The following is a 19,409-nucleotide window of genomic DNA, read 5'->3' on the forward strand; positions in this document are numbered from 1 at the left end:
TTCCAGGAAGCCTAGATAAAACACTATAGCCCCACACATCCTTACCTGAACTCAGTGCGGCTTTCTTTTGAGTAGACACTTAGTTATTTACTAGATGCAAGTCAGCAGCACCAGATGACCACACTCTGCTAGGCCAGGGGTGGATTTCACCCCGTGCCTTGCAGAGCCGGGCCAACGCTGCCAATGGGCCCTGCGCCCCTCAGCAACATCTGAAGGCCCTGATCCACTAGGCGCTGGGATGGATTGCACCCTGAGCCTTGCAAAGTCAGGCCCAGGCTGCCCCTGGGCTCAGCACTGGTGGCAGCAACAGGCAGCTACGGCTCATTACCATCCCACCACTACACTTTCCTGACCTGGGGGTTCTGGGTCGCAGGCTCTACTGGTCAAAACGTGAGCCTCAGCCATCGCCCTCTCCCATCAGAAACTGTTCCAAGAAAAGGCATGTGGCAAAAAGGAGTGTTAGGCCCTGGTGGACTGCCCCCATACCCGCTTGTGATTGGTCAAGCTGATAGCCAGCCAATCAGGATTTATTTTAAAACTGATTCACTTCTCACTTCCCTCTGTGGTCTCCAGCCTCATGCTGTGGCTCCCATTTACGTGATTTTCACCCGTGGCCTCCTTGGAATATATACTGGGGCCACCCAAGGGTCCACATGGCCCCTGGTTGGGAAACACTGCCTTAGATAACTGGTTCAAGAAAGTTATGTTCATTGCTCTCTCAGAGAAATTGACACGTAATCTTTGTGTGGTAATGAGTAAGGCTGAGCCTTCCAATTTCATTCCTGTTTGGGAGTTACTTATTAAATCTACGACAATGCAGTTACACAGGTAGCAAATCCCTTCAAAGTATGCTTTTATTTGGCGGCGTCTGAAAACAGGCAAGCCCATTTTCGTTCCGGTACTTCCGGGTTTGGCGCGTTTGTAACCTGCGCTGTTTGCAACCCGCAGCGAACGCAACATGAGGTACGACTGTATTTTATCTGCCTGACTTCTCTTCAGATTTTAAGTCCCCTTGTAATTTACTTTCCAAATAGTGGTGCATAATGGTGTCTGCTGCCCCTGGGCAGAAGAAATTTGCTGCTTCCATTTGTCCACTCCTTCCTCCAGATCCCAACTCTTCAGAAAGTGCAGGGTCTCTGGACTTAACCCCAACCACACACACTGTTAAGTCACAGTAGACTCCACAAGGCTGCCTGGAAAGAAAGGAAGGTGAACATGACTTGTGCCCAAGCAACCACCAAGCAGGAGGTGGAGGAAGTGACAGCACACCCAGGATGCCAATCATGCCAGCAGGCTTGCGGCCACAAGAGGTCAGTCAGTGCTGATTGTTGATGCTCTGTCACCCACTCCCCAGGCTCCATCCTCTCTCTCTTGGTAAGGCCACTGCATAGGTAACAAACAGACCTCAAGGCGATGGCATGGCTGCCCATCATTGTCCTGTTCTGAAGCTCCAGAAGAGTCCAGGCAGCTCTGATGCATTGGCATGGTTGAGCCAGGAGAACAATAATGGCCGAGGTGCAATTCTGGGTTGAGTGACGCTAAGCCTTGGAAGACTTTATTCCCTGCTCTTGGTTGTGTGAAGAGGGACCCCCAGCCACAGATGTACCGTATTTAGGCAAATCTAATGTGCCATCAAATCTAATGCGCACCCTAATTTTTGCGACGTAATTTGGCCAAAAAAGGTGCGCATAACATTTGAGTAAATATGGTATTTATTTGATGGCAAATCAGCTTGTTGCCTCCTCAAATTTGCCATTCTGGGCAACTGCCCCAGTTTGCCCTCCCATAAATATATTCCTATTTCCAAATGGTATATTCTTCTATCTACTTTCAAGTGGAGTAACTTTTTAATGTCATAGAAATGCTTACTTTTACAGATACCTTTGAACAAAATAATCCACTATACTGTGGCAGCACTGAGATTAAAAATCTCTCCTCCTCACTCTGTTGCAGTAGATTTAAAACTTTAATCCTTTTTTCCACCAAGTGACTCCACAGTTCTATGGCACACCTGAATGCTAATCAGGAACCAGTCATTTAAATTTTAAAATAGGTCCTTTTGGGAACTGTTCATTTCATCAAACAAGTACAAGAAACTGAGCAAACCACTGGGGCCACGTACTGCAGAAACAGATATTCACCTTTCATTTACTTGAAACAAATTTCTATTTCTACGAAGGCACTGTGCCAACAGGGCTCTGATTGTTTTCTGGCTTTTGTTACCAATATCCATGGGTTTTAGCCAATGCTAGGCATACTCGAAAGTAGACCCACTTGAATTAATTCACTTCAATGTATCTAGTCCAAGTAGAACTTAGTTGGGTGCAACCCTTTATCAACAACAGACACTGCTTGGTAGGATATATGCCTGCACACAATGTCTCCAAACGCACAAATTAATAGCTGCAGGAGTTTTATTTTACTACTCATTTTAGCTTTACATCAATTTGCCTCCAAATGTTCAGACAAGCTAAAACATTTTTTACGTATTTAAAGTATAGTAAAACCAGTTAAAAATAAAATGCATAGTCAAAAGGATCCCATCTCTGGACTCCAACACATAAATTTCTAGGCGAAGGAAGAGTTGTGGTTTAGGCATGGGTGTTCTAGAAGCACCAACTTGTTGCTTTGCTGTTTTGGACCACTGATGGAATAGCAAACTCTGCTGCGCTACCTGGTAGACAGGTGGGCAGTCTCCTTTACCTGCCCAAATAGTGGTGGTGGAAAAACTTGAAGCACATCAGACCTACTTACTTAAAGGTTTATGTTAGGGCAAATATAGAATTTTAGTATGCAAAATAGTTAATCTTTTTCTCTGTTTTACTCAGCTGCGAATAATGGCGGGCTTTTATTTTGACTTGTATTTCATTACACCTGTAACCCACAAACCACAGAAGCCACTCCAAATTACACAGCTAACCTTGATTTTGCACTGTTTACAAACATCCTTATTGGAACAAAACATTAAATTATCTTTTCCTGCCGAAATAACACAATTTTTTTTTATAAACTGTTTACAACTTTTCTTTTGGATTATTTAAGGAAGGGGGATTGTTATGAGACATGGGATGGCCCATAGCTCAGAGGTAGAGCTCCTGCCTTGCATGCAGATGGCCCCAGGTTCAAATCTCAGCATCTCCAGAAAATCTGGAGACCCATGGCCAGGCAGGGTAGACAATCCTGAGGTAGATGGGCCCCAAAAAGGTCTGACTCTGTATAAGGCAGCTTCCTAAGTCTGGGTTGAGCAAGGCTTAGGACAACGAGCATCTATGAGACCACAAGTGAAGCAGCACCTCCAACAATAGCATGCGTTTTATTTTATTTTCATTTGCTGAACATGGGTCTTGCTCAGAATTTTCATTCAGATTCATGTACTACATTTACCGTAAAATGCTCTGTTTTTTCCCATGAAATTAGGACATACAACAATTAGAAGCCAGTGAGCAAGAGTACACCAACCTCAGATGCTTAAGTTTGCTCTTCATATCAAAAAGCCCCCCCCCTCAAGAGTAGTAACTGGGGTGAGGGCAATAAAGGAATTTTACCGCATGTAACGAGGACAGAGGTGACCATATTATGCATCCATGTATGTCAGTGAAAAGCTCCGACTGACATAGCACTGTTTCAGGTGGGAGGAGACATGAGGTTAAGTCCAGGAGCACTTAGAAACCATAGTTCATGACATTACTGGAAAGGTGAAATTACAATGAACCACCTAAGTGCACTAAGCATACCTAGGGAACTCAAGACAGTTAAGCATATGGCAGATTTCAAAGGAACATCAAGTCTTGAAGGTGATTAGACCCTCATAAGAATGTCTCTTTTGAGACCACCTCAACAGCCTTATCTGTCAAGATGTCACCAAATGAAACACACCGTATTCTTCTATGACGTGTCAGCTCAATTAAAAACATTCAAACATGTTAAAATGGATTTTCGATGAACAATTCTTTCAAGCAAAGCCAAATCAATATGCTTACCGTATAAAGCTCATTAAGAACCCTCATTAAATCCTCATGAAGCTGGAATGCAATCTCTTTGCTCTGTAATTAAAAATAAATTATTAGGAAGAATCACTTAAAACAAGAACCGAATCAAGAGGGTTGGGGGAGATACTTTTTTTACTGAAGTTTTGCAGGGAACAAAATTTGAGCATACACACAGGCTTTTTATGCCTGCTTGAGAAAGGGAGCCAAGTTGTTCTTCAGGCAGGTGTAAGGGAAGAGAATATATACCATCTAGAAAGACAACTGAGCCAACAGTCTTCATTTTGCTACTCTGCAGCAAATAAATCTACTGCATACAGCCCTGCAAAACAGCCCAGTGTTGGCAGCACTGGCTCAACAATGGGCTGCTGTTTCTTTTTCCTGGAGCTGATTCAGAGTGAAGGCACTGAGGCTTTGTTTGGCCCCTGGTGACATCACCCTGTGGGCTAAACCTGATTGCCTATGTGGCACTGTGATACCATTACATCTCTAAGCTATCTCTAAAAAGGCTGCAATCACTCAGGGGAACCAGGAACACTGAGGGGGGGGGGGTTACTGAAGCAGCAGCCCAGAGAGGAATCAGTTGCTGAGAAGAGTTGCAAACAGTCATAGCAAGGGAGAAGATGCTGCCCCCCCCCAAAAATGTATTTTTTTAAAAAAAAAATCTGAAAACATTTCAGTATGAAAATGTGGTGCAGGCAGTGCTTTTCCCCCAGGGGTTACTCAAGTGTGGCACTTACTTCATGGTGAGTACCGACACCTTTCTAGAAAAAAAGCACTGGGTGCAGCTATACTTCAAACCCAACCAAAATTTGCTCGTGCCTTTTCATACCATTCACTCATATTATCTGAAGGGTTGTGCAGTGGAGAGCTTGGCATTTTCTCTTGACAGCATTTCAGTATTCCAAATATTAATGATTCAGTGATGCATTGTCAGACAACAGCTGGAGAAAAAATGCTCTCACACAGCTGAACAGCATAATTAGAAGACTGGGGCCAAACTGAAGGGCTAAAGTTCAGGATGTAATAAGCCTTTTGAAAATTAAAAATATGCTGTATTAGACATAATGATCGTTCATCTAACAGATTCACAGGTGATGTCATTTTATATTCAAACCTGCTTTTATCTATGAGTAGTAGTAAATGTTAGCCAATGGAACTCACACGCTATCTACTAAGACGGTAGTGGGCTCACTGCAGTTTTGTGTGAGCTACTTAAAATAAGGACAAAACCTAAACTGCTTGTGCTCCATCAACCTCGGGATCTCTTAACAGTAAGAATTAACCATTCTTTGTTATGTGATCCTGAGGAGCCACTCTTGCCTAAGAACACAGGGATACCTTGATGGACCAGACCAAGACCTACCAAGCCTGGCATCTTTAACAAGACTCTCAGATTTGTGTAGTCAACTAGAAACTAGCCAGTGCTCCACTAGTGGACCCTGGTCTACTTTCTAACCATCTTCATATTAAGGTAAAAGGTAAAGGTAAAGAACCCCTGGATGGTTAAGTCCTGTCAAAGGTGACTATGGGGTTGCGGTGCTCATCTCGCTTTCAGGCCGAGGGAGCCAGTGTTTGTCCACAAACAGCTTTTCAGGTCATATGGCCAGCATGATTAAACCGCTTCTGGTGCAACGGAACACCATGATGGAAAGCAGAGCACACAGAAACACCATTTACCTTCCCTCCGCAGTGGTACCTATTTATCTACTTGGACTGGCATGCTTTAGAACTGTTAGGTTGGCAAGAGCTGGGACAGAGCAACGGGAGCTCACCCTGTCGCAGGTATTTGAACCGCTGACCTTCTGATCGGCAAGCCCAAGAAGCTCAGTAGTTTAGACCACAGTGCCACCCGCATCCCACTTCAATTAAGGCCTAAAGCAATACATGTACCGTTTTCAAGAACGTAATGCTATTTATGATAAACATGTGCAGCCTTGCATACTTGAGGTTATTGACATGTGGGTGGCAGCAGGGGCACACATGCACGCACCGCCTTCAACAACCCCGTGCACAGCATACTCCCCATAGTCTCTGTGTGCTCAAGGAAGACCTACAGGCAGCTGCTATTTGCATCTGCTGGAAAACACAAATAAAGCCAGGTCCCTGAGCACACAGGGGAGTCTACCTGCATTCAGGTGAAGGCGAATGGAAGTCCCTTGCAGATTTTCACTGTGCTTTGTAGCATGACATTCACAAGGATGTTGGGAGTGAGGCTTACATGTGCAATCCTGCCCCTGGTCCACACACAGAGCATTTATATGTTCAGGCAAATGCCTGAAAATTTAAATAAACTTGCTGATGACTTCTAGTTTAGCAAGTTGCACAAAGTGCTTAAGTTCTTTTGCCGAAGAATGCGGACTTTCAGGTCAGCAGCAGAGTGTTCTGAGAGTGTCCTGGAATCAGTGGAAGGGCATTTAAATCTCCTAGGACACTCTGCTGCTGCCTGAAAATACACCATTCTTCAACATTGTTCCTAAACCTGGCTCTCCGTGATCTTAGAAATTAGCTGCTTTACAATCCTCTCACACTCTCCACTCTCTAGTCTTGTTGCTGTGCCCCTCCACCACACTGCATAAAACAGCTTCTCCATCTGTACTGGCAGTTTTAAGTCAATTTAACATGGAGGGACTAGCAGGGTCTAACTTATGAACACTACATTTTTGTGCTATTAATTGGAGACCCAGATGTCACCTTATAAAGAATTAAACAATTTCTCACTCTCATTATCTCCACTTAATCTTTTGGAAACAAGCAATTCTCATTTGCATGTGCAATCAAATTAATGATTACATCTTTGGTTGTGTGGGTTTCTCTATTTGCAGACTTGCAGCATGTACAAAGGTTAGAAAGGTTGCCGAGAAGCCTGGCTTGAAACCAGTGCCAAAGCACACAAAGAGAGGCCAAAAGAACCCTTCTGCATTATCTTGACTTTAAGTGTAATTCTCTTTTTTTATTTAGCTTTTATTTAGCTTTCATTACTTTTTGCCTTAACTTTGCGTTATTGTACCTGTACCCCAGAAACCTGCACCTATACCTTTTAGTACTTCCCACAGGCAAGCCAATTGATTTTACATTAAACCTGGTCCTGTTTTTTTAAAAAAACAGAAATGGGCAGTATCCAATTATTAAATAGTTCCATTGTGCATATGTGGAGAACACCCAGCCCGCTGACATTTTTGTTCAAGGCCACTAAAAGTCTGCTGATCAAAATAGTTCAAACACCAGAAACAGTGCTTAGTAGAAGAATAGATATTTGTAGGAACTATGATGACGTGCATTTGTGCTGAAATTGTAGGATTTGGTGTTATATTTTATTGGTGTGCCATAGTCCATAGGGCTGTTGGCTGCAGCTCCCTGCAGGATGTATCCGTGTGAGGAGATGACTGTTTTCCCTTGACAAATATGTGTCAAGACTCTTTGAGGTATTCAGTGTGTTTTCAGAAAGAAAGAAAAAAACTTGCTGATATATGCCTACTTGTATTGATAATTTCACTAATGAATACATTTAAGGATTTAACAGAGATGACTCTTATTAAAACTTCATTGAAGCAGATTAAACCAATCCTCTTGTATTAAATTAAGCCAACTATATTCTTCCTAATTTTCCCAGAGTTTACACTATTTTATTAATCTGTTTTAATAATATATTTCTTTTTGAAAATATCTAGTAATAAAAAAAATACACACCTCCTGTCAAAACATTAACTGGCTTCGTTTATTAATGCACTGAGGTGTTTGAGTGCAAAGTGATACTTGGTAAATTAAGTGGAATGACATTGCGTCTTAATCATGTCTACTCAGAAGTAAGTCCTATTAAAATTCAGCAGGTAAGTGAGGTTAAGACTCCAATCTAATATCTTCTGTCATTATAATACTAGAATGACCAGCTGGAACATTTCAGGGATGGGTGGAGCCTGATGGAGCTGGTCTTTCAGCAAATCTGATGGAAGGAGCCCTGCTTCCCATATCTCCCACGGAAGCAGTTCTGATGAAATGGCTGTCCCCAGATTGGATGTGAGAAGAGAGGAAGCCCGAGATGCAAAGTAATGTTTATGTGCACCTTCAAAACTCTGCCTCCCTGCCTCTTTGGAACGAGGGCACCAGGCAGCAGCCATGCCACCTGCACAGTGACCACTCCCAGTGTCTTCCAACACCCTGGTCACCCTCAGTGACCAAAGCAAGTGGTAGCAGATAAGACCATACTGTGCCCCCTAATTCACTAGCTGTTGCTGTTGCTGAGTATATCTAAACCCTGGAGAGTCACTTCAATTCAAAGGCACAAGCACAGCAAAATGGGAAATCTGGGAATCCAGGTGCCTAATACTGGAAGCCTTTCTCTTGTCCGTGGCAGTGAAAAAAGGACTACACATAGTGGATTTCTAGGCCACTATGACCTAAACAGTAAACGCTATTCTTGGGTGTGTGTTTTTTACAACAACTTCAATACAGATACAAACTCTCTGAATACGACTCTGAACAGCACCTCACTACCTTTAAGCTTGGCATATCAAAAGATGGACCACTGATCCTGTGCCCTGCTGACAAGACCGTTTTAACTCTGAGCATCACCTACCCTTTTCCTTCTCTGCTTTTCTTTTTGCAGGTGTATTTCAATTCTACCCAATGAAATCAAGTTCCTGGGCCCAGTAATCTCAAACACTACCCACAGCATAGATTCAAAAGATCACATGCATTGTACCGTAACACTGCCTTTTGAGTTAAGATCTCCTTGAGCTTGCACATGACCTAAAAGCGGAAGGAGAAATTGTGTGTTTAAAAAAAAAAAAAAAAAGTTTTATTGACTTTTAGATGGCCTAAAAAGCTTTCACAAATACCTACTTGGCATTCATGATGAAAAACAAAGGCCAGTGTTTCCAGCTAACTGGATCCAATAGCCACTGTACACCTCACAGCATTCCTGGCAAGACAGCAAATGGAACGAACGTCTCTTCCCCCTGATCCTAATCAGAGAGTAGAGACAGATTTAATCTAATTAATCCTTTAAAAGAGAGAGAGAGAGAGAGAGAGAGAGAAATGTTTATCACTGACATAGAATTAATAGTGCAACTGTGGTAAACATCTTAATTGAAAGGAGAGCTTATTCTAATTAAATTAAATGCGAAGTGATTATATAGCTGTTTTATCTTCCATGCCAAGGAACACCATTAGATGCCTTAACAGGCAAATAAGCGGCATTAAGTGTGAACTAAAAGCTATTCTGCAATGTAACTTTTTGTCTGATTTATACCACAATCCTATGCATGCTTACTCAGAAGTAAATCCCACTGAGTGCCCTGATGTTTAATGCATAGTACTGCAGCCCTTGACATGTAAATATTATTTTGCATTGGATTACATATTCTAAATGCTGTTAGGAAACCGTAATCAGGAAGGCAAGAAATGTAAAGACAGATGGTGCATGCAATGTAAGTCTGACTTTCAGCTATGGAGTAATTTACATGTAGCTGAAGGGAGAAGCAGGGTGGATTTTTAAAAAGGCTGATCTTCTGACAGCTGGAAAGCCCACTGGAAATGCCCAATCAGTGCTTGTTCTGCCATCTCTTCTGTATAAAAATGGAAAGCCAAAAATATCTTCAAAAACTAGGTTATAGTTATATGGCTGATGGACATACCATCATCTAAAAATACTTTAGTTTGCAGAGAAAACAGAGTAACAACATGCTGGAAGGCATCTAAGCTTGTGATATGGCAAACAGAGGTTCCTCTGACCTTGCTGCAAGTTTTGCAATAAACACAATTAATAGCTAACTACCATATCTCCTAATTATAACACAGAAATAAAATAAAATGCTCCAATTCAGAGAGGCTGGGCACACATGTTTCTTCTTCTTCTTTCTTTGGAATACAAAGAAGAGTGCTGTACTTCACAATGTTGTGTAGCTGCAATGGAGCACAGAACTGAAGACCCCTATTTTAGAGCAATTCATTCTCTTTGCCTCAGGCATTTCACTCTGCCACATAACTTTATTATATTTTTATCCCTCTTTTCAGACTAGTGTTGTCTCCCAAAGTGGCTCTCAGCAATGAGGGAGGGGGAACATCTTCAAGCTGCAAGATTATGTTGATATAAGAGAGAGTTCACACCCACCCACCACATGGTCCACACCCAGCCTCAACCCATTTTATACTCAAATCAGAAAATGCGTATTTACCAACTAGAAGCACAACTGGTCTGGCCTTGAAGACAATGTATACAGACTGTAGAAAACCCATAATAGTTTAATATATTGTCATTTGGACAATAAAGAGTAGCTGAAGTTTGTAGTACTAGTAGTAATGATGATGATGATGATGATGATATATTATCTGTACCCCGCCCATCTGACTGGGTTGCCCCAGCCAGTAAGCTTATAGCACAGTATGGAGGTTTCTTGCTTCAACCAGTTTTGTCTCAATTCTCTACAAATGGAATCTCTTTCAAGTAGTTTAAGAAGAATAGTGTATTATTCTACTTTGGCAGGCTGAATCTATGAACTTCCCTCTCTATTGTGAAGACAACAAATACGTCTCTTAATAACAAAGTGTATGGCTTATTTTTAACCCTTCCTGTATTTAAGAAAAACCTTCATCATGAAAAGGCACTTTATGGTCTATATTCACAGTAAGAAATGCTGTGAGTGAGATAGTAATATCCTAATGGAGGATATTACATCCTCCTGCACAGAATTCATTGAAAAATTATGTATTTTAGGCTGCAATCCCACACTTGTTTACCTAGGATGAAGTCTCACTCAACTCAGAAGAGTTTACTTCTGAGGCAACTTGTATAGAATTGCTTTAGGGCACATCACTCTTAAACTGGGGGGAGAGTGAAGTAGTGGATGGTTTCCTAAGCCCTGTCAGCTAACACCAGCCACACATTTCTTTTTTTAGACAGTAAGTTTTGCATATCTTTTTGCATTGGGTTTTTAAAAAAAAATTATGGTAGATTCAGGTTGGGCTTTGCAGTGAACGAAGGAGCTTTGGATAAACTAATAGCAGTAGATCTGTGCCTGTGGAGCTCTCTTTCCATGGGTGTAAATGTGGCCTCTAGAGTAGATGCACCCAGCTACTCATAGGCTCCACCCCATGCTGATTCCCTCCAGCTGGGATCTAGGGGCCAGGATTGCTCTCATAGACTACCTGGATAGCTCAGTTGGTTATAGCGTGGTGCTGACAACACCAAGGTTGAAGATTCGATGGGACAGCTGCATATTCCTACATTGCAAGGGGTCGGACTGGATGATCCTTGTGTTCCCTTCTAACTTTACAATTCTATGAGTTCAAGGTGAAACCCGAGTGATCAAAATACAGTACCTTCTTGAACATCCTTGTGGAATCTTCACTTATCTGCATAAATCGCATGATGACGTTGTTCAGGTAGATATCACTCAAGGTTGCATGATCTTTGCTTTCCCGTCTCACTTGGTTGAGGAGTAAATACCAGCAATTTACTGGAGACAGCAGATTCTGGTCTTTCCTGTTGAGTACAGATATTTTACATCATTTGTATTTACTACCAGTATCAATAAGAACATGACCACAACAATTTATCTGTATAAGTACATTAAGGAATGGGTAACTTAAGGAAACATATCCAAAATTGTATTACTATATGCAGTAATAATTTCTTAACACTCTGTAAGCAACCACTGACAGTGAACAGCAGGGCGATTGCAGGATTGCAAAAGGGATTATTACAATGCATATTTAAGGGTGGTGGAGATTCTAATCTTTCATGGTTGTCCTCAACCAGGATATGTTAAGAATCTCAGATTTACTTGATAGGGGTTGTCTATTACATTAGTAATAAAACAAAAGTATGCATTTTTAAAGATATAACCATTTAAATGACACTCTCCATTTGCCAGCATCATTCATATTCATGCAGGAAGTCACCAAACAACAAAGCACGATGCTTCCAGTTGAACGTTGTAGTGTGCAACTAGAAATAAGGACATATATCAGGGACAGGATGTCACCACACTCCTTTGTGGAAAGTAGGTCACATCAGGTGGAAAGACTAATACATACTTTGGATGGTATGAAAAGGAGCACAAAAAGACACATGATTGTTTCACGCTTCTGCTTTCATGGATGGAAATAATGGTCCCATCCACTACACTACTTCCCAACAACCTGGTTATAGAATTACTACAGAAACAGTGCTTTGGTTAATGGAAATGTTGTAAATTTGTGTACTACTTAAATTATAGCCAGCAGATACAGCTAGCACAGTCAATTAGATGGTATTTAGGATGCAATCCAAACTGACCCCTGCCAGGGCTTTATGAGAGTGGCAGGGCCACTGCCACATTTGCAGAAGTGGAAGCAGTAACATAGCTGCGCCGGCCTTGAGCTGGTGCAGTGATCAGACCTGGATCAGCCATCATGCCATTAAATAACGGCAACATGACTGACTTGAGAGCCAACCATTCCAGACCAGATCAGCTCCACCTATGAAACACCCTGTTTCGGCACCTTCCACTGACTATTGCTGATGGCACTCCTGCCCTGCCCACATGTTCGATGGTGGAAAGATGTGTGTGATGAAGTGGATGTTTGCATTACTGCATTGGTGCTAGTCAGCTGTCTTACTCAGCTGAGCTGCCCAATCTACCCCCTTGCCCAGCTTAGTGCAAGAGATGGTTGGGTGGATTTGGCTGACAGGAACCTTGGGGATTCGGTATTTGGATCATTGTTTAGTGATCATAAACTCACAGAATGGCATTAGTCACTATCTTTCTACCTCATATCTCCTTCTCTCAAATGACAATCACAGATAACTCCCGGAGTTATCAAGAGGACCAACCAATTCTATGGCAATCACACAGGTTAAAAATCAGAGTACAAATGAATGCATACTGCTGTTTTTAATACTATATAAAACTGACTCCTCCCCTCAGCAAAAAACAACAACTGATCCCCAAGCAATTTCATTTTAAGAAAAAAGCACTTAAACTACATTGAAATATCATGGTCTTGATCCAATTAGACTAGGCATAAGTCACATGCCTACACACTTCCTCCTTGCCTGCCTGGTTTTACCCAATAGATTTTGGTTTCTATAACCAGCTTCCTGTGACACTGGTTTAAAGTCTCCCTCCAAACCAGGATATGTAACCAGAATACAATCTTCGTTTCACATTGGAAGGAGCCCTTAAAACAGTTTCCTCATGTGGAGATTCCAACTAAACATTAGGAAGAACTTTCTGGCAGTAAGAGCTGTTTGGTAATAGAACAAACAACTACCTCAGATAGTGGTGTCCTCTCGTTCACTGAAGGCTTTTAAACAGAGGTTAGATGGCCATCTGTCAGAGATTATTTAGTTATGATTCCTGCATTGCAAGGGGCTTGACTAGAGGATCCTCTGGGTCCCTTCCAACTCTACAATTCTATGATTCTATGAAATCATAGGAAACTGATTTTTTAGGAAACCAGGATATATTTGCCAAAGCCAGGTGGGCAGGAAAGTGGGCAGGCACATAGCTAATTCCCACTCCAATGAACCACGGTCTATTAGACTAAGATTACAATATCTGAACTGGGCGACTGAGTTTATAAGGTTTCTTGGCTCACTTGTATTGTTGATGGTCCTTAGTACTTCTTGTTTTCGCCATGAACCTTTCTGCTAATTTTTCTAAATTGCGAGAATATTCAGTCTCTATTTCCGCTTTTTTGCGAAAGAAATCTTGCAGGTCTTGAAGAAGTTGCACCCTCATCTCCGTCTGCTGCTCCAGACATTTCTGTTGCTCTATTAGCTGAGCTCGAATCTCTGGAAAGAAACACACAGGAGGTGACAAATTATGTATAAATGCAACAACCCTCCCTGCAAATAATATTTTATAAAATCATGAAGGCATCGCATTATACTTTTACCATACTGTACATGACACCATTGAGCAAGATCACATTATAATATGCTAGCACATTCAGCCTGTCCAGAATATGGCCCCCCCAAAAAAAAGTTAACTGGGGCTGGTCATAGGAAACATGTTGCATTTGTGTTAGAAAGATCTCACTGGTTCCCAGGCATGATTAAAAGTGCTGGTTTTAAACTTTAAGGAAGATCTTCTAAATGAACATAAATTCCCTTGTGTGTTCTGGCCACCCCCAAAAGTCCTGTTTTGAGTACCATAGCCAATGAAGTTTGTTTGGTGGCTATGAGGAGTAGAATTTGTTCTCCCAATTTGTGGAGAGCCCTCCCAGAGGATTTTGTTGAGCTTACTCTTATTTGTATCCCACAGGAGACAGGACTGGTTTTCATTCTAGAATGGTTTCAAGTGAGTTCAATTCTCAAGCTTTATTCATGTTTTAATAGGTCTGGAAATCTCTTACTTTTGATGGGGTGGGGGGGAATTACGGTTGTTATTATTTTTTCTTTGTCATCTTGCAAAGGAAATTTCAGGTTCTGTTTTTATGTAGTTTTTAGTGCTTTTGAGCTACACCTTTTGAGTCCTATCATGGAAAAAAGGCTAGGTTAAAATGATAATAAACAAACAAACGGTGAGTGGCTTATGGTCTTAAGAAAAATGGGTTGGTACTGAAGAAGAGCAAGCAGGTGCCAACTAGATGTTTTAAGAGACACAGATCTAATAATGCTGCTCCACATCTCTTCTCCCTCACTTCCTTATAACATCTAACACAAACATCATGTGACATGCCATTGCACTGCATGTTTCCTTTCCTCATATCATTTGCAGAGGAGGGCAGAGGAATGCATAGTGCAATGAATGCCACGTGCTGTTTGTAATTACGTACAAGGAAGCAAGAGAAACGAGACACGAAGTGGGTGGCAGCTCCAATCTAGCTTGGCCTGGAAGTGCATGAAATACATATAGGAGGAGAACTTGATGGATTTATCCCCTTTATACAGACTGGAAAGGGGGGGGGGAGAGAAACAAACACGTGCTTAGCATTTCCCACTACAGTTTCATCCTGCAATCTGGCACACAAACACACATTAGCATCTGGGAACCTTTATTTAGCACTCATATTTCTGTAGCAACCGAGTGCTAAGTATGTCTTTGATTACATGAGACCACCTAAAATTAAACCATTTGGAATGCCGTTGCCATAAAACGTATTTTATTTTTCATTTCTTTTCAAACACAAATGAAACACCCATCAGGGTAGAGGAGAAATTATAAACTAAAGCCCCACATCATTTTCCTCCATCTCTTTCCCCCTACTCTACTGTTGTCAAGTTCCGTGGATACTGGCCTCATTGGTCCAACCTTAACCGCCCAGCTGTCCAGCAGCCATGAATAATACATACATACATACATACATACATACATACATACATACATACATACATACTCCGCCCATCTGGCTGGGTTTCTGGGTGGCTCTCAACAGAATATTAAAAACATGATAAAGCATCAAACACTAAAAACTTCCCTAAACAGGGCTGCCTTCAGATGTCTCCTAAAAGTCAGATAGTTGTTTATTTCCTTGACATCTGCTGGGAGGGTGTTCCACAGGGCGGGCGCCACTACTGAGAAGACCCTCTGCCTGGTTCCCCGTAACCTCACTTCTCGCAGTGAGGGAACCACCAGAAGGCCCTTGGAGCTGCACCTTAGAGTGAATTGAGTAAACTGGGAATAGAGTGAATTGAGGTGTGCATGTTGCTATGACTGAAACACCAAGACACCAAGCTGTCACTCTTCCAGGAGCAAAGCAGCTCATAGTTCCAAAGTCTAGAGAGAGCTTTCCCATATCACCTGCCATCACCTGAAGTACAATGTTTCTCTGTGGAGGCAGCTGGCACAATTCAGCTGTAAGTCACTTAGTGATGAAACACAGAGTAACATTCATTAATGTATTAATCAAGAGCATGTGCAGTAACACATCCAGCTCCTCCCCTGCTTATCCCTAGCTTGGCACCTGCCCTTGATACTTCTGCCTACTCTCAGCTTTCAACACTGCATGCCTGTCTTGCGTGTCTCCCGTGTATCCTTATTGTTCTGATTTATCTTTGGCTTTCTGAATCTTAAGTCTTGTCAGAATTTTGCTCAGGCAGCTCCTTCAGCACTCTCGTTTTAGGTTATTTGAGCAGACTGGTTGCTCAGCAGGTGCTGAAAGCATTGTTTATAACCTGCTGTGCACCTGGAGAAAGACATTCCTATGAGAGTATTACAGCATTCCCTTGATTTCTCTTCTCTTATATTCCCCATTGCACTAGAAACTGGGAGACCAGTGTCCAAAAATCCCCATTCTGCCATGAAGTTCACTGGGTGGCAGTCAACTAAGTTCTACTTAGACCTACTGAATTTAACAGAGCTAACTTAGCCATGCACATTAATTTCAAGGGGTGTACCCTTGAGTGAAATTAGTTGAAGACCACTCACTGTCTCTCCGCCTAACCTACCTCACAGGGTTGTTGTGAGGATAAAATGAAGAAGGAAATAACTATGTACTGCATGCTACCTTCAGGTCCTTGCAGGGAAGATGGAGTATAAATGTAATCAAATAAAAATAAATAATCAAAATGGGTGCAGAAACATATAGCTTACAAAAACATATACCAGCTGAAATAACGTGACTTTTTTGGGTGGGGGGGTCTGGCAACCTGTTTTTCTTTAAATACTGACACAGCAGAAAGCAAACTACAGAGCCCTGTCATTACTAACGATAAACACCAAATTACTGTTAATTACTATGGGGATTTTACGGACCCAGAATTATGTTTAACTCCACCAAGACTGTATTCCCATCAACCAGTCCACTTACCAGCAAAACAAAATCCTGTGAGTATTCCTACCCTCTAAGAGCCTGAACGCAACAGCAACTTGCTGTGAGTGGTTGTTTACATAGTAATTATAATCTTTGGGGCGTATGACTAGGCTCTATCCAAGAGCTGTGTGATGCACCTGGATCTACTTTTACTGTGCTACCCCAACAGATCTGTCAAAAGATTTTGTAACAGCAGAGTCATTCGGCATCTGGTAAGCAGCAGTAAAGTGTGCTCACTCATTCATCGTACATGCAAGCTCAGACCAGTCTAGCCTGACACACATTCTGCCTCTAGGACCTTAATATTTATGCTGCAACCCTATACACACTTATCTGGGAGTGACACTGAACACAACGGGCATCACTTCTTAGTAAACATGAACAGAAATGCATGGTTTGTGTGTGTAGGGATGGATTAAATTCTGTCACATTCATTTGCCAGATTGTCTCATGTGGTGGCAAAAACTAAAACATATTAGCTGAATATTAGCTTACATGTCTATTTAAATACAAGTGGCTTCAGTCCTGCAATGAATTACACATATGGAATAGGGACTGATGGAAGTCAATCAGACTTGATAATTCTGAGGCAAAGATAGTTATCATGTTTGATGGTCTGAAACCAGTCAGCACACAAACTAGGCATGGAGTATTATATTCTAGGCATGGGGTTTCCCAACCTGGTGCCCTCCAGATGTTTTAGCACCAGATTGTTAGCTCCTAAACATCTAGAAGACACCAGTTTGGGGAAGGCTGAACCACTTTCCGGCTGGTATTGGTTGTTTGAAGACTTACTTTGTCTCTAGGACTGTTGTGACCTACATCTTCAGGCCACAGCTTGTAGTGGTAGTGGTATTCACCAACTTCACCTGGTGGCAAAGATTCAAATTCTTGTCCTGGATTTGGATGATCCAGCAACCATCAAACTTGCCTTTATAATAAATGGTCCAGGAAACCTCAGGGCCTGTAAGCACTAACAAGTCTGACACCATTTCTGAGGGGCTGCATAAGGATTATTGGCGGCTTTCATGCTTCAAAATGTTTCTCAGCTGAATGTGTACTCCCACTGTGTTTAGTACTCCTGAAACAAAGACTGCTAAATTATATTTCTTTCTAATTTTGATAACTTGGTTTTCAACCCATATTTACATTGGCCTAATAAGGTGATGTTGTGCAGATGCCTGATGATCGTCTTCCAAAGCAACTACTCTATTCTGAACTTAAAAATGGAAAGCATAATGCTGGTGGTCAACAAAAGAGGTTAAGAGACTGTCTCAAGGCAAATCTAAAAAAATGTAGTATAAACACTGACAACTGGGAAACACTGGCCTGCGAGCGCTACAGTTGGAGAACAGCCTTTACCTGTCATGGGCTTTGAAGACACTCGAACTCAGGACGCAAGGGAGAAATGTGCTAAGAGGAAGGCACACTTGGCAAATCCACACCGTGATCAACTCCCTCCCGGAAACCAATGTCCCTACTGTGGAAGAACGTGTGGATCCAGAATTGGCCTCCACAGTCACTTACAGACTCATTGTTAAAACTGTGTTTATGGAAGACAATCTTACTCGGCTACGAGTGATCGCCAAAGAAGAAGAAGAAGGCCACAAAAGTTACTAGCCTGCAAAAAAGAAAAGAAGGCAGGGCAGGAGGAAGAAGTATCGCCCTGCTGGAGGCTGCAAAAGAAGGAATGGACAACTTAATTGCTCAATGCAGCAGCTACTTGGATTTCTATTCTGGGCATGGAGAGGGCTTCCCTCCTCTGCCAGCTCACTCACTCACCTGCATGCAGTTTCTTGTCGCCTTGGGCTACCAGGTGTGTGCTGAAATAGGAGGTTGAGTTATACAGGTATATACTGTATCACCACACACATACTTATCTTCTCAACCCATTTCATGCATCTATTATGTAGAGTCAGCTGTGGCCTATGAAAAGACTTGTCAAAGTAAACCTGTCAGTTGCTGGAGGTCCACAGAACTACCGTACTTTTATTTTTGTTGCTGCAGACAAATGCAGCTACTCTTCTGAATTAAATATGGATCTTGTATCCCACAAAACCAACTGGATCCTGGCAGACAAAATCCAAAACGGTTGCCTAGACTATATTAAGATGCTACTCACTAAGGTATATTAGGAGTGCCAAAATGCTCCATTTAGCTGCAGGAACCTTTGGGGGTTTTTTTTGTTCTTGGCTATTCATAATTACAGCTGATAGTCATTTGGCTGCCTACACCCAAAGGCATCTGAATTGATGGCACTCTGCCTGCCCACAACTTGGTAGGCCTGAAACATCACAGCGGCAATGCTGAGCTACAATTTGGGAACCATCCCCCCTGCAGAAACTGGCCATCTGTGCCAGCAATTAAGTGCTGGCATTACATCTGTCCTTCATGTTGATCACACAGAAAAGTCTGCATTCTGCTCTCTGGCTGGTGGGGTCTGGGAACTTGAGGTCAAATCAAGGGAAGGAACAGTCTTCTCTCGCACTGTCTGATTTCAAAGTGTCACTGACCAAACAAAGCAAGAGATGCATTCTAATATCCTTTCATATTTATCTTCAAATTCTCAGCTTGAGGTAGGAGCTTGGGTATCAATAAAGAGCAACCTTTTTGCTCTCTCGCATTCACACTGGAAATGAAACTGGAGTAGGTGAGATGATTCTCTGAGCAGGAATAATGCTG

At 42.1% G+C, this 19,409-nt stretch overlaps 1 protein-coding gene across 1 annotated transcript in view; it reads right to left on the bottom strand.

Annotated features, from left to right (window-relative positions):
* SRGAP1 (SLIT-ROBO Rho GTPase activating protein 1) overlaps nt 1–19,409 on the bottom strand; it is a 105,009-nt gene that overhangs the window by 34,604 nt on the left and 50,996 nt on the right. Inside the window, exons 2-4 of the mRNA XM_033163375.1 lie at nt 13,569–13,764; nt 11,307–11,469; nt 3,981–4,043 (exon numbers count right to left, since the gene is read on the bottom strand). Of these exons, the coding sequence (XP_033019266.1) occupies nt 3,981–4,043; nt 11,307–11,469; nt 13,569–13,764 (422 nt within the window). The remainder of the gene's footprint in view (nt 1–3,980; nt 4,044–11,306; nt 11,470–13,568; nt 13,765–19,409) is intronic.

Source organism: Lacerta agilis, chromosome 10 (genome assembly GCF_009819535.1).
Source record: "Lacerta agilis isolate rLacAgi1 chromosome 10, rLacAgi1.pri, whole genome shotgun sequence".
NCBI lineage: Eukaryota > Metazoa > Chordata > Lepidosauria > Squamata > Lacertidae > Lacerta > Lacerta agilis.